The 22,005-nt window shown below is 40.9% G+C and overlaps 2 protein-coding genes across 17 annotated transcripts in view; both read left to right on the top strand.

Moving 5' to 3' along the window:
* The window catches only part of LOC110532384 (solute carrier family 35 member E2A), a 22,354-nt gene extending 11,861 nt beyond the window's left edge, over positions 1-10,493 (top strand). For all 3 annotated transcript variants that reach the window (XM_036988327.1, XM_036988328.1, XM_036988330.1), the window contains 8 exons: positions 1-137; positions 318-453; positions 3,772-3,899; positions 4,839-4,959; positions 5,086-5,139; positions 5,411-5,483; positions 6,132-6,277; positions 6,543-10,493. The exon at positions 1-137 is cut by the window's left edge and continues 305 nt beyond it. In XM_036988327.1, coding sequence (XP_036844222.1) covers positions 1-137; positions 318-453; positions 3,772-3,899; positions 4,839-4,959; positions 5,086-5,139; positions 5,411-5,483; positions 6,132-6,277; positions 6,543-6,825 — 1,078 coding nt within the window. In that variant the 3' untranslated portion in view covers positions 6,826-10,493. The remainder of the gene's footprint in view (positions 138-317; positions 454-3,771; positions 3,900-4,838; positions 4,960-5,085; positions 5,140-5,410; positions 5,484-6,131; positions 6,278-6,542) is intronic.
* A 40-nt stretch (positions 10,494-10,533) lies between these two features.
* LOC110532381 (cyclin-dependent kinase 11B) overlaps positions 10,534-22,005 on the top strand; it is a 28,134-nt gene continuing 16,662 nt past the window's right edge. For 3 of the 14 annotated variants that reach the window (XM_021616235.2, XM_036988321.1, XM_036988315.1), the window contains exons 1-6: positions 10,578-10,688; positions 11,324-11,371; positions 11,674-11,807; positions 12,427-12,566; positions 12,719-12,897; positions 19,992-20,136. In XM_021616235.2, coding sequence (XP_021471910.2) covers positions 11,697-11,807; positions 12,427-12,566; positions 12,719-12,897; positions 19,992-20,136 — 575 coding nt within the window. In that variant the 5' untranslated portion in view covers positions 10,578-10,688; positions 11,324-11,371; positions 11,674-11,696. Of the gene's footprint in view, positions 10,689-10,744; positions 11,016-11,323; positions 11,372-11,673; positions 11,808-12,426; positions 12,567-12,718; positions 12,898-19,991; positions 20,137-22,005 lie in introns of those variants that run through there. The other 11 variants (XM_021616241.2, XM_036988322.1, XM_036988326.1 and 8 more) reach the window with 10 other exon arrangements.

The raw sequence follows: 22,005 nt of genomic DNA, 5'->3' as shown, positions 1-22,005 counted from the left end.
TGTGATCGAGGCAGACTCGGGGGTGTGGAACTCTAAGTCGCTGGTCTACCTGGGTCTGTGGTACTTCTTCAGCTTCTGCACACTGTTCCTCAACAAGTACATCCTGTCTCTGCTGGAGGGGGAGCCCAGCATGCTGGGTAAGGAACATGTGCACACACAGACACACACTCAATTTCAGATGTTCAATACTCCAATCAATAGATGGTTTGACTCATCAATTGGTTGATTTTATTCAGGGTACTAAGGGCCTCAGGGGTAGAGGGCTCAAATTGTACATGTTGTTGTCCAATGGTTTATTGGTTTGAATTTATTTGTAGGCGCTGTTCAAATGGTCTCCACCACCATCATAGGCTTTCTGAAGATGTATGTGCCTTGCTGCCTATACCAGCACAAGTCCAGGACTGAGTACCCCCCCAACTTCCTCATGATCATGCTGTTTGTGGGGCTCATGAGGTGGGTCTCGCTGTTATCACTCTACTTTCAGCTGCATAGTTGAAGTTATTTGGCTGGTTTGTTTCCTTTTGTTAAGTTGGATGACTAATACTTACATGACTAGTCTTTATTTCCATCATGGCTAATGTTAATTTATCAATGTTTATGTTGTCAATCAATCATGAAAATCAAAACAGAATGACTGTAACAAACTTTTGTTTGACATACATTCTAAAGTACTGAGTCTCAGCATCACTCTGTTACCATGTTACCAGCAGTTGTCACAAAGTAATATACAGATACCCAGCCTAAAACAGCAAGCAATGCAAATGCAAAAGCACAGTGGCTAGGAAAATCTCCCTAGAAAGGCAGGAATCTAGAAAGAAACCTAGAGAGGAACCAGGCTCCGAAGGGTGGCCAGATCTCTTCTGGCTGTGCCAGGTGGAGATTATAAGAGTACATGGCCATTTAAAGCCAGATCAATCCTCAAGAAGTTCAAATATTCATAGATGACTAGCAGGCTCAAATAATAACCACAGTGGTTAAAGTGACAATCGTTCAACACCTCAGGAGTAAATGTCAGTTTTTCATAGTCAAGCAACTCCGAGGTCGAGACAGCAGGTCTGGGAGAGAGATGGTCGAAACAGCAGGTCCGGGACAAGGTAGCACCTAGACCACCAGGCAGGGTTCCATAGCTGCATGAGGAACTGAAAAAAAAATATGTATATACAGTCGTGGCCAAAAGTTTTGAGAATGACACAAATATTAATTTTCACAAAGTCTGCTGCCTCAGTTTGTATGATGGCAATTTGCATTAACTCCAGAATGTAATGAAAAGTGATCAGATGAATTGCAATTCATTGCAAAGTCCCTCTTTGCCATGCAAATGAACTGAATCCCCAAAAACATTCCCACTGCATTTCAGCCCTGCCACAAAAGGACCAGCTGACATGTCAGTGATTCTCTCGTTAATACAGGTGTGAGTGTTGACGAGGACAAGGCTGGAGATCACTCTGTCATGCTGATTGAGTTCGAATAACAGACTGGAAGCTTCAAAAGGATGGTGGTGCTTGGAATCATTGTTCTTCCTCTGTCAACCATGGTTACCTGCAAGGAAACATGTGCCGTCATCATTGCTTTGCACAAAAAGGGCTTCACAGGCTAGGATATTGCTGCCAGTAAGATTGCACCTAAATCAACTATTTATCGGATCATCAAGAACTTCAAGGAGAGGGGTTCAATTGTTGTGAAGAAGGCTTCAGGGCGCCCAAGAAAGTTCAGCAAGCACCAGGACCGTCTCCTAAAGTTGATTCAGCTGCGGGATCGGGGCACCACCAGTACAGAGCTTGCTCAGGAATGGCAGCAGGCAGGTGTGAGTGCATCTGCACGCACAGTGAGGCGAAGACTTTTAGAGGATGGCCTGTTGTCAAGAAGGGCAGCAAAGAAGCCACTTTTCTCTAGGAAAAACATCAGGGACAGACTGATATTATGCAAGAGGTACAGGGATTGGACTGCTGAGGACTGGTGTAAAGTTATTTTCTCTGATGAATCCCCTTTCCAATTGTTTGGGGCATCTGGAAAAAAGCTTGTCCGGAGAAGACAAGGTGAGCGCTACCATCAGTCCTGTGTCATGCCAACAGTAAAGCATCCTGAGACCATTCATGTGCATCTCAGCCAAGGGAGTTGGCTCACTCACTATTTTGCCTAAGAACACAGCCATGAATTAAAAATGGTACCAACACATCCTCCGAGAGCAACTTCTCCCAACCATCCAGGAACAGTTTGGTAACGAACAATGCCTTTTCCAGCATGATGGAGCACCTTGCCATAAGGCAAAAGTGATAACTAAGTGGCTCGGGGAACAAAACATGGATATTTTGGGTCCATGGCCAGGAAACTCCCCAGACCTTAATCCCATTGAGAACTTGTGGTCAATCCTCAAGAGGCGGGTGGACAAACAAAAACCCACAAATTCTGACAAACTCCAAGCATTGATTATGTAAGAATGGGCTGCCATCAGTCAGGATGTGGCCCAGAAGTTAATTGACAGCATGCCAGGGCGGAATGCAGAGGTCTTGCAAAAGAAGGATCAACACTGCAAATATTGACTCTTTGCATCAACTTCATGTAATTGTCAATAAAAGCCTTTGACACTTATGAAATGCTTGTAAATATAGTTCAGTATTCCTTAGTAACATCTGACAAAAATATCTAAAGACAAGCTTGGCAGTGACGAAAAACAGCCCAAGACCAAGTTACAAAATGTGGAAAATGTAATTCGGTCTGAATACTTTCCGAATGCACTGTATATAATGTCTGGCACTGTTTAACTGGAATTATCAAACGGCAAGAGTCAGACAATTGTAAACGGCTCGTATAGGCACAGTTTAGCTGAGACTCATCTCTTTATAGGTAGACTGGCAGTCTTTTCCTGAAGTTATTATTTTCATGCATCAGTTCGGCTTGCCGAACCAAACAAGTGTGCTGCATGCTCCCTTAAAATACCTTTGTTTGGAAAAACAAGGGGGAAAAAGGCAATAGTAGTTTGTCCATTTTGAGTGCCGTAGCCAGTATAGACTTCCTCAAAATAGTCAGAGTTTATCTAAGATGACTCAAGAAATCTGTCATCAATTTTAATATTTGGTGCAGTATTTTTCAATTAAAAAAATGTCCATCAAAACAACTCATCTCTCAGTGAATGACAACAAAGACTCTATTGAAGAATCCCTACTTTTGGCCACTCACAGACGAATGGGCGTAGACTTTGGCTCCGAACTTCGGCTTGCCTCCATAAAAATATTGTGTTCTTGAACAACCTATTCAAAAACAAAAATCGCAATCCAAATGAACAAAAACATTGTCATAATATATGCACAAACGCTACCGAACTGTTTCGGCTAGGAAGCATGCTGACTCCTTTACAGTATGCCCGTCTTAACTGAAATGGTGCTCACATACTATAACTTTCATTAGCTGACTGTTAGCTCGGCATGCTAGCTAGTTACACTGACAGCTGTCTGTTTAGTGCCCTATTTGTTATTTCTCTGCTACCAGCATCAGTCTTTGATGTGGAACCTAAACGAGAATTTCCGCTCTAGGACAGGAATTACTCAAAATAGGTGCTTCAACTTCCTCTGATGTGGGCCTTTTTTAAATGGCCTCTAAACGCTTACATTTTAGGTTAGTGCGATGCTGCAACTCAATCTCAGCTCATCTATCATTACAGGTAAACAGTTTGACAATCTGGAAAAGAGATAGTCTGTGTAGCATAGGTTTGGAGTGGTTGTGGTGTGGGATTGTCTTCTGGTCTGAATGCTACTAACCTATCCTGTTCTGCAGGTTCACTAGTGTGGTACTGGGACTGGTGAGCCTGAAGAATGTGGCGGTCTCCTTTGCTGAGACGGTGAAGAGCTCCGCGCCCATCTTCACTGTCATCATGTCGAGGCTGATCCTAGGGGAATACACAGGTGAAGCACATGCACACTGTATTCCCCCCATTTTAGGGCACCAAAAGTATTGGGACAAATTCACTTATGCTTAGTAAAAAGTAAGTATTTGGTCCCATATTCATAGCAGGCAATGACTACATCAAGCTTGTAACTCTACAAATTTGTTGGATGCATTTGCTGTGTCTTTCAATTGTGTTTCAGATTATTTTGTGCCCAATATAAATTAATGGTAAATATTGTATTGTGTCATTTTGGAGTAACTTTTATTGTAAATAAGAATAGAATATGTTTCTAAACACTTCTACATTAATGTGGATGTTACCATGATGACGCATAATCCTGAATGAATCGTAAATAATCAGTGAGAAAGGTAGACGCACAAACATCATACAGCCAAGACATGCTAACCTCTCACCATTACAATAACAGGGAAGGTTAGCATTTTTGGGGGGTAAGATATTTGTGCATCTCACTTTCTCATTTATTCACGATTCATTCAGGATTATCCGTAATCATGATAGCATCCACATTAATGTAGAAGTGTTTAGATACTTTTATTGTAAATAAGAATAGAATGTGACTCCAAAATGACACAAAACAATATATACCATTCATTTCTATTGGGCACAAAATAATCTGTTTAAGTGAATTTGTCCCAATATCTTTGGTCCCCTAAAATTTACAAAAAGTGCTGTGATTTCTAAACGGTTCACCTGATCTGGATGAAAATACCATCAAATTAAATCAGACAGTCTGCACTTTAACCTTCATAGCCATCGTATCATTTCAAATCCAAGGTGCTGGAGTACAGATCCAAAATAACAAAAAATGTGTCACTCTACCAATACTTTAGGGCTAGGTCTTGTGCAGATAGCTGATGTGTGTGTGTCCGTGTGTGTCCGTGTGTGTCCGTGTGTGTCCGTGTGTGTCCGTGTGCACTCACGCACACTACTGTAGGGATGTGGGTGAACCTGTCCCTTTTTCCTGTCATGGCTGGCCTGGCCCTCTGCACTGCAACAGAGACCAGTTTTAATATGCTGGGCTTCTCTGCAGCCCTCTCCACCAACATCATGGACTGGTACTCACACACAGTGACACAATAGTACCCGTATTTATGACATTTCTCACATTTCAACGCCTTGTCTTTTCAGGGCAATGTAACAGCACCACACATTCTCATGGTTCTCTTCATATTCCCTCTCAGTTTACAGAATGTTTTTTCAAAGAAGCTACTAAGTGGAGACACATACAAATTCAGGTAAGTTGTTTTTAGTACTTCCTAGTTTGTAATATACAAAACTAATGAATGTATTAGGCCCAGTTTTATATCCTGTACTGGCTAATAATTCATGTTGTATCCTAGGAATACAAAAAAAAACAAAAAAAACACAGTGTATTGTTAACAGATGTGTAAAGAAATTGAGGAGTTGAGGAATTTAATGTTGAACTGTTGACGGTAGATTAGATTAGTATGAAGTGTTTACCGGTGTCTGTACTGAATAGAATACTTGTTCCTGTGTCCTGTTTAGCCCTCCAGAACTGCAGTTCTACACCAGTGCAGCTGCAGTCATTATGCTAATACCTGCCTGGGTCTTCCTCATGGTCAGTCATGTATATTACTGTACTGTTGAATATATTACCATTTGGTATTTCACATTTATGATTGACAGTTAATGAGTGCTCTGAACATTCTGGTTTAACAGAGTAATGCATTTGTTACAGTAACTGAAAATGAATGTCTATATTTCTTAGTATATAATAATAGCAAAATAACTAATATGCTGTTAATAGTGCATAAATGTCATTCCTTCTATATTAGAAACGTATGTGTCCAGCAGGCTGGCGTCATTGTAATTGGAGTGCACCCTGCACACAGTGCTCTGGTGTAATGAAAGGAGGCCACTATTGTTGACAAGCAGTTCCCAGACTGTGGCCTAATAATTGAGCTTCATGACCTGGAGTATATCGTGTAGCCTAATGTGTACCGGTTTCCATTTGTTTTGAATGCAGTACTGTGTTGTTCAGCTAAAGCTACTGATGGCAGATACAAATGATATAAAATACTATTACCATCATAATGACTATAGCCTAATACCTGTTTGTTGTAAAACAGTTGCTTTAAAAACAATGAAAATTCTGTTTAAGTTTTAAGTTGGTTAACAATGAAAATACCAAGTTAGCAACTTGACCTGGTATTTGGTTTGGGACTGTTTCAGTTTGGTGTTCTCCCGTGCTCCTTTGTGCCTCCAGGACCTTCCAGTGATTGGGAAGAGTGAGCGTTCGTTCAGCTGGAGTCAAGACATCGTTCTGCTGCTGCTGTTTGATGGGGTCCTGTTCCACCTGCAGAGTGTCACCGCCTACGCCCTCATGGGACGCATCTCTCCCGTCACCTTTAGGTAGGATTCACACAGGCAGGGGGGCATTTCAATTCAGCTAGCCATCATTCCCATCTGTTTATTTATTTTTACCTCTGTGTAACTATTTTTTACCTCTTGAAACTATTGAGAAGCCCTCCAGTCACATTCAGGTTGAAAATACTATTATCCTTGACAGTCATCGCATTTAGACAGGCAGTCTGTCAAACAGACAGACAGTAGTCACATTCAAAAAAAAATATTGCAACCTGCAGCAGTATCTAACACCCTCCCCTTTCCTCCACAGTGTTGCCAGCACAGTGAAGCACGCCATGTCTATCTGGCTGAGTATCATTGTGTTCAGTAACCACATCACGGTGCTCAGCGCCGCCGGCACGGCCCTGGTTTTTGTTGGTGTGCTGCTGTACAACAAGGCCAAGCAGTTTCAGAGAGACACTTTACAGGCCCTGGCCCAGGCTCAGGACCAACACAACAAACCACTTCTGCAGGACCACGAGCTCAAAGCATCGGACCGATACACTCCCCAGGAGACCAAAGGGGGAGAGACCAAAGAGGTCTGTTCTTTTTAACTTTGATAATGTAGAACCTGATATGCAGACTTGCACCAGCATTACAACAAATCGGAGAAGTCAACGGTCATCATAACACAGTGAAAGGATCTGTCACTGGGGTTTCTCTCAGTGGGAATTGTCCATTCGAGAGGCTGGTTTCATTCGGCCTCAACTTGATTCACTCTGATGATACCTTTGTGAACTTGCCTTAGTGTGCGGTCTGAACGCGGACCAGTGTTTGACTCGGTTCGGTGTGTTTGAACTTCACTTTTACACTGTCAATTCCTTTTGTTGTTCCATTCCCTCACCTGAAATGTTTCATTATTTCATATGGTTTTGAAACACGAGCAAACTCAGGATTTCTCTCAATGTTCATTGGGTGGAAGCGGTTCAATGCAAGTCTATTTTTTCTGCGTACTTGCCTTTAATGATCATTTTTGTAATGTTTTATTGAGTTTTACATTTTTCGGTTATGGACACACGTTGTTGTTGACTAAACAGCTTTATTCTCCTGATCATTGGCGAAGGTCCATCAACATGTAGAACAGTCAAGACATTCATCATTCATTCTAATAGGGCTTTAGCTCAGCTGTATACCAATTGGTCACAAGTGTAAAGCAAATATTTGCCTTGAGTGCAGTCTGCAGAGGTCGTATCCTTATCTGCAGTTCTTACAAATTCACCTAGCAACCATTTTTTATTTTGCAAAGCTTTCTTTAGGTTACTATTGTGTTGGTTCTTCATTTTCTTGTTGTTCTTGAACAGAACCTGAAAGTTTCGTCATAGCTAGGTGTTGAGAGATTGATTTGGGCTTATGTGGCATTGTGTAGCTTTCCACACCCCTGTCTTACTTTCTGTGCCACACTGAACCTTGTTATTTGCTAAGAGTCAGTTGAATAAGGGAGACTTGATGTACTTTATTTCAAGTGCTAAGCATACTGTTAATGAAACTGTTATTTGTCTTGAGTACATTCCTTTGTTATTTTTGCATTCTTGTTCAACAATGAATGTATTTTTAGTAGTTCTGGTTATGAAACACCCCAAGGTCTCTCAACCAACCTCTTCAGGATCTGCCCCTAAAGCAAGGATATGCATATTCTTGATACCATTTGAAAATAAACACTTTGAAGTTTGTGGAAATGTAAAAGGAATGCAGGAGAATATAACACATTAGATCTGGTAAAAGGTAATAAAAAGAAAAAGGAAAAAATCATTTTTTTTTGTACCATCTTTGAAATGCAAGAGAAAGGCCATAATGTATTATTCCAGCCCAGGTGCACTTTTGATTTTGGCCACTAGATGGCAGCAGTGCATGTGCAAAGATTTAGACTCATCCACAGAATCATTGCATTTCTGTTCAAACTGTTATATCAAGACTGCCCAAATGTGCCTAATTTGTTTGTTAATAACTTTTCAAGTTCAAAACTGTGCACTCTCCTCAAACAATAGCATGGTATTATTTCACTGTAATAGTTATTGTAAATTGGACAGTGCAGTTAGATTAACAAGAATTTAAGCTTTCTGCCAATATCAGATATGTCTACGTCCTGGGAATTTTTCTTGTTACTTACAACCTCATGCTAACCGCATTAGCCTACGTTAGCTCAACTGTCCCGTGGATGGGACACCGATCATATCCTCTCATCCATATTACCATTTTGGTGATGTAATCTAATATTTGCATTAAACAAGCTAAGTTATATAGATTCTGTTGTGGAATCTCCAAAGACTGATTTATTCAATGCTGCCTGACGAGAGAGAGAATAAGCGAGAAGACCATGGGTGTACAACTCTTGTCCTCTTGGCCTGTATTCTATGCTGGTTTTTCATCCTTGCCTTTTAACTTGGAACTGAATTATATCTGCATAACCAGTTGTGTGACTTCCTTAGCCAATCAATGACACTTTGAGCAATTAAGCACCAGGGAGAAACAAAAACCAGAAGGACTTTGACCCCAAGGATGGCCATCACTAGTTGCCACCGCCACAAAGTCATGAACCCTGCCTATTTCTACAATTTATCTACTTTAAAATTAGATTTTGAACCCTAACCTTATGCCTAAACTGAACCTTAAACTAAGACCAAAAAACATATTTGTTTTCATAAATTCTTATGATACAGCCAATTTTGACTTTGTGGCTGTGCTATCTAGTGGAAACCCTGAAGGCATGAAGCAGTCCATGGCTGGAATTCAATCATTGCAGATCGGCAATTTTTTTCTACACTGGCCTCTCAGAAGTGTGTTTGATTTGACAACAGTATATCCCGGATGAAGGGAATTGCCACTTTAATTAAAAACTGTCAGTCCTATGGATTGAAAGAGCTAGCTACAACGATTGAAATGATTCAACAACTCTATTGAGCTTTGGCTTAGTAAAACTGGAGGTAATTTTTGTCCTTTTTCTATAGGAAACGTGTGATCAGTAGGGTAGACTAAAGTGAAACTATTCAAAACTGACTACATTTTGTAAGGGGAAGCTGACATAAAATGGAAACGTCTGTTTGCTTCAGTGAATAGTACTGGCATTGACTTGGTTTTGTCATGGTGTGGTACTCTGTAGTGCTTTTCTCAGACTAACAACAAGTTCAACAAAGGAAAGTCATAATTTGCCAACACTGGCACTGTTGGCACTTCCCGATATGGGCATGTCTCAACTTTTGACAAATTGGAATGTTTAAAAAATATATATATTTTTTTAAAGCTTATCTAAGCAGGAAGTCACCATGCTGTGTATGACAATGTCATATTGCTGAGTCTGCGTTTAAACAACACAATATTTGTGAAAGTTCTCACATGCCGTTGGTTGACAATGTTCGTACATTACTAATGTAGACACTAATTTGTGTGCATTTGACTATTTCAATCAATCAATGTTTATAGTTGTAAATTATTTCTGACTTTCAGACTGGCTTTGTTCAATCTTCTAATTATTTTACAAGTACCACTTTTTTTGCACGTTTCTCTATATTCATGATCTTACCAGACTGTGCTTTTCAGTCATGGTACAGTGTTGATAAGACTACTGTGATTAAGGTATTTATTGTCAACTTCAAAATGTTTAACCAATGTGGTATATCAAAGACTACATCAGGTCTAGTGCTTTGTAAAATTCTCATCAAGAGACGCTTACCTCCTATTCTCTGAGAATTTGCTCAGAATCTGTTTTTTGGGTTGTATTATTTTGGGAGGCATTTATCTTTAAAAATAGATATATAATAAACCTGTGGACCTTTTATTTGATGTTGATGTATTCCCCTCAATTATTTTGTTGGTTGCCATATGAACTTGATATCGTACTTTACACTGTGATTTATCTCCCACTTCTCATTGTCATTTATGTGTCTAGCAATATGTCAACATTCACATTAATGTACCGCTCAATTATTTTTTTTTAACAGAAGATGGAAGGTAAAATGATTGTGTAGGATTAAGGGATGATAATATAACAAAATAGGTCTACTGAATAGGCCTAGTGCTAATACATATAACTGAAAAGTGTGTTTCATTTGAAATTGTCAATGAGGATCCTAATTGTATATTTTGGGGTGCTGGTAATGTGAGTTTGTGGTTACTAATTGTATATTTTGGAGCTGGTAAAGTGAAACAATGTAAGGTTTAATCGATTTAATAATAGATAATGTACAGTATAAACTGGGTTAATAAAAGTGATTTTTATTGTGTTATATCCGGTCTGGAAATTTTTGTTCGTTGGTATCCGTAGCTTTGCACCGAGAAACAGTTGCAACTCCTGCCCAGGTGATGACAGTAAGCTGTCCTCTTATTTTTAATGCAGCGAAGAAGTATTAACCGGAAGTAATTATGTGACCCCAGAAGTCAACGAATCATCCGGCGTTCCAAAATTGCGCGGAGCGTATTTCAGGTTTGTTAAATCACTTCAGTTAAAATGCGAATCATTCGAAAGCTTTAAGCTAACACACTTCGGATATATTTAGAAAAGACGAAATTCAATAAAAATGTGCCCCTTAAACTCAAAACGTATCACAGGAATGTTAATTTATTGCCTATGTTAGCGTCCGCTAGCTGGCTAGCTAACTGTAGCATGCTTATTGGCAAACGTTAGCATCTGACTAACATTAGCTCGTTACAAGAAGCATGCACGGATGCGGCTAGCTGAGAGCTAGTTAACTGTACACCTACCGATGTTACGTAACGAAAGACAGTTAGCATATTAATTGACGTCAGACCGGTAATTTTGATAGATGTTTATTGTACGCTAACTGCAAACTATTTGACCTTACGTAACGTTTAGAGTTGGTGTATTTATGATAACGGACTTAACGTTCGCTAAGTAAACATACTAGCTAGGCAGTAACATGTAATATATTCTGAGTTCACGGTTAGCTACTGTTACACAGTGACAGATTTCACGCAACGTGTGTTTGTAGAATTCTCGATTTGACTTGGACTTATAACTTCTCTCTCCCCCTTGATATCACCTCTACGTTTTACTTCCATCATTTTTGGATTGGTGTTTTGTGTTTATTTTTTTACCAGTGAAAGTGTGACGTTACTGCTATGGATAAGATACGAGGCGCTACTCAGGTAACAGAAATGATAGGCTACCAACTTGACCCTCCTCCCCTACAACCCCTATACGATATTTTTTTTTTATCCTGGGCAATAACCGTCTGTACTATTATTACCTATCAAATTCATATTCGTACAACCCTCTTGCGAAGTAGTGTGTATTTACACCTTGGCTCAAATAATGAAAAGCATGCGTTGAACTGTGGAGGTATGAAATTAAATAATTGTACATGAATACCACAGTTTCCATTAACATGACATATCTCACAATGCTCTTGCATTGAATCTCTCTGTGTTGGGGGTCTCTGTCTCTGTAGCAGGCGGTGGCGAGCGGGTGCTGATGGGGGACGAAAAGGACACCTGGAAAGTGAAAACACTCGACGAAATTCTCCAAGAGAAGAAACGCAGAAGGGAGCTGGAAGAGAGGACAGAGCCCAAAAGCCAGAAAAATGTAAACAGAAGATAAATGCTGTTGTGCACCAAACTGACCACTGGCCCCTATACACTAGTACAGTGTTAGCCAACTCCTGTCCTTGAGTACCCCCCAACAGCACACATTTTTGTTTTAACCCAGGACAAACCCATCTGATTCAACTCATTGAGGGCTTGATGATTAGTTGAATCAGGTGTGCTTGTCATATGCTACAACAAAAATGTGTACTGTTGGGGGTACTCGAGGAATCCCTGCCCTAGTACCAATAATACACTTGGGGAGATCTGAGAAGAAATTGGGATAAGGAATGTGGAAATGGCTCAACTTTCCCCCCACCGATAAACTAGGTGAAAGGTTGGCCGTATTGCTTACACATATCCAATCAGTTTGATCTCCACCTGATTATAGGCTAAGGGTTGATTTAGGACATAATTGTTTCTCTCCCCATCAGAGGATGCTGTTTCTCACTTTGACATTATTGTGTATCTAAATGTATTACACAGACTAGATCTGTCCTTGAACTAGTGCCTCAAACTTTATCATTATCTTACCTTATGTGCAATCAATCATTGTTATGTTTACCGTACCACGTATTATTTTTTTAAGAATGTTATAATCTCCCTTATGTTTTGTCCAGTGCGTTCCGTGCCCTGGTCCACAGACGGATGATCGGGAAGCCAAACGAAACACTCCGGAGGAAGGAGAACTACGGGATAAAAAAATGGAAATAACAATCCGGAATTCCCCGTACATACGGGAAGACTCCACAGAGGACAGGTAAAGGGGATACGGAAAAAGAGCCGTGGGAATTGGGGTTACGTTCAGGAGGGCCAGATACTGGAGAAAACGTCTTTAAAAACTGAACTTATCCCTTTGAATACATTTTCTCCCATTTTTGTCCTAACTGAACGCGACCCTGCTATGCACAGGGGCAGCCTGTTTGTTGAGTCGTTGGCACTAGACAGTCTTCCCAATTCCAGGGGAGAAGAGGATGAATCGCTGGCAATAAAGCCTCCCCAGCAAATGGCCAGGAAAGACAAATCTCACCACAGAAAGGAGGAGAAGAGAAAGGACAAGCGACGCCGTCGCAGTCACTCTGCTGAAGGAGGTACATTGCCATCCTGGGATGTGTGTTGCTCATAGAGAATTATAGATAACTCTATTGGCTAAAAGGTCTTTTTAGCATGGTCAGTGCCATTGAGGGCTTCCACCATGCTTCTGCCATTTTAAAGTAGTCAACTGCGTGGGGATTCCTATGGGTTGTAGCCTCAATGGGGCTGGCCATGCAGTGGGGCTGTCCCCAGCAACAAAAAAAGGTACTGGTCGACCAAGAGTTGTCTTTTCTAAGATTGGATTGGTCAAAATGTTTAACTGTGTATTTTTCCATACATAGACACCCTATGTGTTTTGATCAAATCAACTACACACTGCATTCAGAAAGTATTCAGACCCTTTCTCTTCCACATTTTGTCACGTTAGACTTATTCTAAAATGTATTAAATCACCCACAATACCCCATAATGACAAAGCAAAAACAGGTTTTTAGATATTTTTGCAAATGTGTTAGACAGAAATACCTTATTTACATAAGTATTCATACCCTTTTCTATGAGACTCAACATTGATATCAGGTGCATAATGTTTCCATTGATCATCCTTAAGATGTTTCAACAACTTCATTGGAGTCCACATGTTGTAAATTTAATTGATTGGACAGGATTTGGAAAGGCACACACCTGTCTTATATAAGGTCCCACAGTTGACAGTGCGTGTCAGAGCGAAAACCAAGCCATGAGGTCGAAGGAATTGTCTGTAGGGCTGCGAGACAAGATTGTGTCAAGGCACAGATCTAGGGAAGGGTACCAAAAAATGTCTGCAGCATTGAAGGTCCCCAAGAACACAATGGCCTCCATCATTCTTAAATGGAAGCCGTTTGGAACCACCAAGACTCTTCCTAGAGCTGGCCGCCCGGCCAAACTGAGCAATCGGGGGAGAAGGGCCTTGGTCAGGGAGGTGATCAAGAACCCAATGGTCACTCTTGACAGAGCTCCAGAGTTCCTCTTTGGAAATAGGAGAACCTTCCAAAAGGACAACCATCTCTGCAGCACTCTACCAATCAGGACTTTATAGTGGAGTGGCCAGACGAAACCCGCTCCTCAGTTAAAGGCACATAACAGCCCGCTTGGAGTTTGCCAAAAGGCTCTTAAAGGACTCTTTGGCCTGAATGCAAAGGGTCACTTCTGGTGGAAACCTGACACCATGAACCATTATGCTGTGGGGATGTTTTTCAGGGACTGGGAGAGTAGTCCGGATTGAGGGAAAGATGAACGAAGCAAAGTACAGAGATCCTTGATTAAAACCTGCTCCAGAGCGCTCAGACTGGGTTGAAGGTTCACCTTCCAACAGAACAGAAACGCTAAGCACACAGCCAAGACAACGCAGGAGTGGCTTACGGGCAAGTCTCTGAATGTCCTTGAGTGGCCCAGCCAGAGCCCAGACTTGAACCAGATCGAACGTCTCTGGAGAGAACTGGACATAGCTGTGCAGCGCCGTTCCCCAGCCAACCTGACAGAGCTTGAGAGGATCTTCAGCGAAGAATAGGGAGACTCCCAAAATACAGGTGTGTCAAGCTTGTAGTGTCATACCAAATAAGACTCAAGGCTGTAATCGCTGTCAACGGTGCTTCAAAGTACTGATTAAAGGGTCTGAATACTTATGTAAATGTGATATTTCCATTTTATTATTTATTTTTAATTTTTAATACATTTGCAAAAATGTCTAAATCTGTTTTTGCTTTGTCACAATGGGGTATTGTATGTAGATTGTGGTTGGGAAAATAATTTAATCAATTTTAGAATAAGGCTGTAACGTAACAAAATGTGGAAAAAGTCAAAGGGTCTGAATCATTTCTGCATGCACTGTAAGTGTAGAAGTAGCTCAAATAAAGCCAGCAAATAAAAACATTGTAGCCTGCATGTAGAAAATATCCTGATGAAATTAAGTCTGCTATCAATCACATTGGCTACACATGGCCTGTCTGCAACAAACTTGAAACATTGTATCAACTGAAGCTTGCACTAGCAAACTTGCAGCATTGTATGAAATATTCTGGGCCCTCAGTTTCGAGCACCAGTGAGCTCGGGACAGACACAGCTGTAGGCTATTTGTGCAAGGGATAAGAAGTAATCATGTATTTTAAGTTTCCATTGGATCAGAGCATTACATGTTTCTCTTTCGTGTCGAATGGTTATCGAAAGGGAGAGAACTATTGTCGTTCTCAATGGATTATAAAAACACTTCTTTACTTGCTGTTTGTTTGAGGCGAAGAAAACGTTATAATTGAACCAAAATATAAACTTAACAGGCAACAATTTCAAAGATTTTACTGATTTACAGTTCATATGAGGAAATGAGTCAATTGAAAAAATACATTAGGCCATAATCTATGGATTTCACATGACTAGGAATACAGATATGCATCTGTTTGTCACAGATACTTTTGTGTATATATAGTGTATGTATACAGCCCTTAATAAAATTAGTGGATGTGGCTATATCACCCACCTATTGCTGACGGGTGTATAAAATCGAGCACACAGCCATGCAATCTCCAAATACAAATATTGACAGTATATTGGCCTTACTGAAGAGCTCAGTGACTTTCAATGTGGCACTGTCATAGGATGCCACCTTTCCAACAAGTTTGTAAAATGTCTGCTCTGCTACAGCTGCCCTGGTCAACTGTTAGTGCTGTTATTGTGAACTGGAAACGTCTAGGAGCAACAACGGCTCAGCCGCAAACTGTTAGGCCACACAAGCTCACAAAACGGGACCGGCAAGTGCTGAAGCACGTACGTATATAGCAGATGGTAAAGGTGGTTTACCCACGCGCTGACTAATTCTCACTAGGCGCCCGATCAAACATTTCTGGAGAGACCTGAAAATGGCTGTGCAGCACCGCTCCCCAGCCAACCTGACAGAGCTTGAAAGGATCTGCGGCGAAGAGTGGGTGCCAAGCTTTTAGCGTCATACTAAATAACACTTGATTCTGTAATCGCTGTCAAAGGTTCTTCAGCAAAGCAGGGTCTGACCTCTACCCCCTGTATTTCCTTCGCATCAGACTCATTAAAGAAAAACATCTTTGTCCATTTCGAGGTGAGTAGTCACTGTTCTGATGTCCAGAAGCTCTATTTGGTCATAAGAGACAGTAGCAGAAACATTATGTACAAAATAAGTTACAAACAATGCAAAAGAAAACGAACAAAATAGTTGTTGGTTAGGAGCCCGTAAAACAGCAGCCATCCCCTCCAAGTCAACTTTGTGGCAACAGTTTGGGGAAGGCCCTTTCCTGTTTCAGCATGACAATGTCCCTATGCACAAAGCGAGGTCGATACAGAAATAGTTTGTCAATACTGTTGTGGAAGAACTTGACTGGCCTGCACAGAGCCCTGACCTCAACACCATCAAACACCTTTGGCAATGAATTGGAACGCCGATTTCGAGCCAGGCCTAATCGCCTAACAGTGCCCGACCTCACTAATGCTCTTGTGGCTGAATGGAAGCAAGTCCCTCGAAGCAATGTTACAACATTTAGTGGAATCCTTCCTCGAAGGAGTGTAGTGTCGAAGGGCTGTTAATAGCAGGGGTCACAACTCCATATTAATGCCCATAATTTTGGAATGAGCTGTTCAACGAGCAGGTGTCCTTTCATTTTTGGTCATGTAGTGTACATTCCCCAAAAAATGTAGAGGCGTGGATCAGAAAACCAGTCAGTATCTGGTGTGATTTGCCTCATGTAGCTCGACACATCTCCTTCGCATAGAGTTGATCAGGCTGTTGATTGTGGCCTGTGGAATATTGTCCCACTCCTCTTCAATGGCTGTGCAAAGTTGCTCAATATTGGCGGGGACTGGAACCTGCTATTGTACGTGTTGATCCAGAGCATCCCAAACATGCTCAATGGTTGACATGTGTGGTGAGTATGCAGGCCATGGAAGAACTGGGAAATGTTCTGCTTCCAGGAATTGTGTACAGATGAATGGCATGACAATGGGCCTCATGATCTGTGACGGTATCTCTGTGAATTCAGAATCCCATCAATAAAATGCAATTGTTCGTTGTCCAAAGCTTATGCCTGCCCATACCAAAACCCCACTGACTACATGGGGAACTCTGTTCACAACGTTGAAATCCACAAACCACTCGCCTGGTGGTTGTGAGGCCGGTTGGACGTACTGCCAAATCTCTAAAACAACATCGGAGGCGGCTTATGGTAGAGAAATTAACATTAAATTCTCTGGCAACAGCTCTGGTGGACATTCCTGCATTTAGCGTGTGTGCTCCCTCAAAACATGAGACATTTGTGGCATTATGTTGTCACAAAACTGCACATTTTTGGAGCGGCCTTTTATTGTCCCCAGCACAAGGTGCGCCTGTGTAACGATAGTGCTGTTTAATCAGCTTCTTGATATGCCACTCCTGTCAGGTGGATGGATTATCTTGGCAAAGAACTGCTTATGAACAGTCAGGGCCCTCCCCATTTAGTCGACTGTTCTCCAGGATGTTCCACAACTAGTCAAATTTATTTCACACTTCTGACTTCCCCTTCAAGTTCGTCACCTCTGCGTCCATTTTGCTGTCACGTGTTACGGCATTCATAGTTTTTTTTTATTTTTTATAACCAATTTATGTGATTATGGTATGCTATAGGTCAGGCCCTACTGGTCACGTGCATGTGTCACATAAAGAGAGGAAGGGTTGTGGGAGTAGGGAATGTTTTCCCAAAACAAATTAGGGATTTCGGTAACAACTTTAAAGTCAGAAATGGCTGTAATTATGTTGCAGCTTCAGCAACATGGACAGCACTATACACGTGTTTTGTGGTGGTCGGTGCAGCAGGGAGGAGAGTGGGACAACGGGTGCTAGTCACATAGTCACTCTGTCTTTCCTTTTTAACACTGCAAGTTTGAGCCAGGCGGCACAATCAAATAAATTGCGGTCATTTGTGTGTCTTAATTATTTCATCCAACAGTAAGCTTAAAGCATAAGACAAGCTCAGTGGAAATAGTTGATTTGATTAAAACATAGGATGTGTCTACAATGCATTCGGGAAGTATTCAGACCCCTTAATGTGTTCCACAGTTTGTTACGCTACAGCCTTACTCTAAAATTGATTAAATTGTTTTATCCTATATCTCCACACAATACCCCATAATGACAAAGCAAAAACTGGTTTTTAGAAATGTATTAAAAACTTTAAAAATTAACTTAATTATTACATTTACCTAAGTATTCAGACCCTTTACTCAGTACTTTGTTGAAGCACCTTAGGCAGTGATTACAGCTTCAAGTTTTCTTGGGTATGACGCTACAAGCTTGGCACACCTGTATTTGGGGAATTTCTCCCATACTCTGCAGATCCTCTCAAGCTCTGTCTGGTTGGATGGGGAGCGTCGCTGCACAGCTATTTTAAGGTCTCCAGAGATGTTTGATCAGGTTCGAGTCTGAGCTCTGGCTAGGCCACTTGACGACATTCAAAGACTTGTCTCGAAGCCACTCCTGTGTTTTGTTTGCTGGTGTGCTTAAGGTCGTTGTCTTGCTGGAAGGTGAACCTTCACCCCAGTCTGAGGTCCTGAGTGCTCTGGAACAGGTTTTAATCAAGGAACTGTCTATACTTTGTACTAGTTTCTCATGGTCTGTCCTTTAGGTGCCTTTTGGCAAAGTCCAAGCTGGCTGTCGTGCCGTAAAGGCCTGATTGGTGGAAGGCTGCGGAGATGGTTGTCCTTCTGGAAGGTTCTCCCATCTCCACAGAGGATCTCTGGAACTCTGTCAGTGACCATCTGGTTCTTGGTCACCTCCCTGACCAAAGCCCTTCTCCCTCAGGATGTACCTGACCTAAATTTTGTGTCTCATAAAAGGGTCTGAATACTTATGTAAGTAAGGTATTTCTGTTTGTTTTTTTATATATAAATTGGGTAAAATAATTGACTTTTCGCTTGGTTATTATGAGGTATTATGTGTAGATTGATGAGGGAAAACATTTATTTGATACACTTTGGAATAAGGCTGTAAAGTAACAATGTGGAAAAAGTCAAGGGGTCTGAATACTTTCCGAATGCACTGTACTTAGAAAAAATAGAAGATTAAAAAGAACAGACGTCTCTTGGTCGACAATTTGTTTATTTTTTGTTCGGGCACAGCCCTGCAAACAGATGTAAACATTTGTGCACAACATTTGAGAGAAATAAGCTTTTTGTGCATCTATAACATTACTGCAATCTTTTATTTTAGCTTATGAAACTGTTGACAGTTGTCAATATGTCCAACCGGCCTCACAACTGCAGACCACGTGTATGGCATTGTGTGGGCAAGCGGTTTGCTGATGTCAATGTTGCTAACAAAGTGTCCCAAGTTGGCAGTGTGCTTAAGGTATGGGCAGGTATAAGCTACGGGCAATGAACACAGTTGCGTTTTATCGATGGCAATTTGAATGCACAAAAATAACGTGACAAAATCCTGAGGCCCTTTTTTTTCATGGTATCTGTGAACAACAGATGCATATCTGTATTTCTAGTCATGTGAAATCTGTAGGTTAGGGCATAATGAATTTATTTAAATTGACTGACTAAATTCCTCATGAACTGTAACTCAGTAAAATCAATGAAATTGTTGCTTTGGTTTTGTTCAGTATTGATTAGAAATTAAGCAAATGAACAGTAAATGTAGGCTAATACTGGTGATATATGTAATGGGGAATTGATAAACAATTTACACAATGAAACACTGAAAGTGCACGAAATGGCGGAACAGAGCGCATTACGGAGAGAGACATGTTTTGTGCATCTTAGCCACACTCCCTTCTTGGATGGTTGCATCTCCGCAGCCTACTCAATGGGTTAGTACACAGAAGACCAGTGAGAATCAGACAGGTGTCTCCTGGGGGGGGGATCTATTTGTGACTGCTCGACTAAAAAAAATCTTGGTCGACTAACAGCCTATCCACCAGTCCACTAAATGTGGTCAGCCCTGCTATGGTGTCACAGATGCTAAAATGGCAGAGATATAAGAATGAGTCCTCTATCTTTCTCTATGGTATTGCTGTAGAAAGTTGAATAGGGACTGGTTTTACTGTGGTATTAAACTATATGCATGCATATGTAGCACCAAGTAGCACTGTTTTATTTTGTTTGTTTTTTATCACAGTAGCAGCAGCAGGGAAACACGTGCGGCCCAAAGACAGGGAGAGTGAGCGCAGGAAGCGGCAGTGGGAGGAGCAAGACAAGGCCCGGCGAGACTGGGAGAGGCAGAAACGCAGGGAGCAGGCCAGAGCCCAATCCCGCAGAGAGAGGTGACTACTGTGACCACATACAAACACATTTGTATTATATGCTGACCAAATCGTCCATTTCATCCAAACTGCTTGACCGCATCAACGGGCATCTGCGTAGCCAGCCGCTTAAATTTAAATTGGTTGACGCGCTGCAAGTCTCTCCTGTCCCAATTTCTCATTGGTTTTTACGAGCATATACCCACGTGAGGGATTCAAAGATGAATGAGTTCCACAGTCCACTCGTGGTGGTAATGCAACTTTGTTGGTTGCCAACCACTGTATAAAATCCACATAAGAAGAAATATGAAGGAGAAGTTAATAAAACAAATATTTAAAAAGTGGAGTGGAGAACACACAAAGATCCAGCTAAAGAAAGGACCAAGTAAAATAACAGCGCGATGTTTGAATATTTCCCCATGCAAATTAGCTAGCATAATGTCCATGAATGTTTAATTTGTGTTTCGACCTCATCCCAAATTAATATAGTTGGTTTGCAGTTGGTTTTGGTATTTTAACCTGCATGTCAAGAACGCGTCTGGTGGGGATAGAAAAAAAATCAACATAGACGCATGCATGGAAAGGGTTTTGTCAGTATGTTAGCGTAACAAAGAAATATCAACATTTATAATCATCACTTGTGTTCAAAGGTATGAAGTTATCAAAATGTCTCTGTGGTCTCTCAAACTACACTTCTACCAGAATGTGACTCATGAGTGTGGCAATTTTAACAAAAGTTTAAAGAGCATAACCCCCCCCCCCCAAAAAAAAAAAAAACATTTTTATCCATGCTTTTTGACCCCACTGTCACTAACCACATTTCCATCTACAGTTTTTATGCGAGTAAAGTCATGCTTAACAAAAACTAAATCAGCAATTGTGATGGAAACATGGAGTGTCGGTACAATTTCCTAAATCTCAACAATTTGTTTGACACGGTGGGATCTTTTTGTGTCAGTAAAATTAATTATGCAACAAATTGTAGTGGAAATGATTTCTTGCGCAATTGTTGGTAGATAAAATAACCATGTCGAGGAAAATTATCAAAGTACAAACCTCTCACTCAGGGAAAGGTAGCACAAGAGCTACATCACCAGGTGTGAGATATGGCATATACAGTCATGGCCAAAGATTTTGAGAATGACACAAATATATATATACTTTTTTATAGAGTCTGCTGCCTCAGTTTGTATGATGGCAATTTGCATATACTCCAGAATGTTATGAAGAGTGATCAGATGAATTGCAATTCATTGCAAAGTCCCTCTTTGCCATGCAAATGAACTGAATCCCCAAAAACATTTCCACTGCATTTCAGCCCTGCCACAAAAGCAGTGGCAGGTGTGAGTGCATCTAACATTTGATCTTAATCAGATGACACTCATAGGACTTCATGTTACACAATACATGTATGTTTTGTTTGATAAAGTTCATATTTATATAAAATAATCGGAGTTTACATTGGCGCGTTACATTCACTTGTTCCAAAAACATCCAGTGATTTTGCATAGTCACATCGATTCAACAGAAATACTCATCATAAATGTAGATGATTATGCAAGTTATACACATGGAATTATAGAAATACCTGTCCTTAATGCAACCGCTGTGTCAGATTTCAAAAAAACTTTACGGAAAAAGCAATCCATGCAATAATCTGATACGGCGCACCGAACAATAGTCAAATTAGCTTCCATGTTGTAGTCAACAAACTATAAATTACATGCTAAATATTCCCTTACCTTTGATCTTCATCTGAATGCACTCCCAGGTCCACAATAAATGCTTGATTTGTTCGACAATGTCCGTTATTTATGTCCAATTAGCTACTTTTGTTAGCTGCGTTTGGTACACCTATGCAAACGCAGGTGCTGGTCGACCACGTTTTTG

The sequence above is a fragment of the Oncorhynchus mykiss genome, chromosome 9, assembly GCF_013265735.2.
Source record: "Oncorhynchus mykiss isolate Arlee chromosome 9, USDA_OmykA_1.1, whole genome shotgun sequence".
NCBI lineage: Eukaryota > Metazoa > Chordata > Actinopteri > Salmoniformes > Salmonidae > Oncorhynchus > Oncorhynchus mykiss.
The sequence above is the reverse complement of the archived record's forward strand: the minus strand, read 5'-3'. Positions and strand labels throughout refer to the sequence as shown.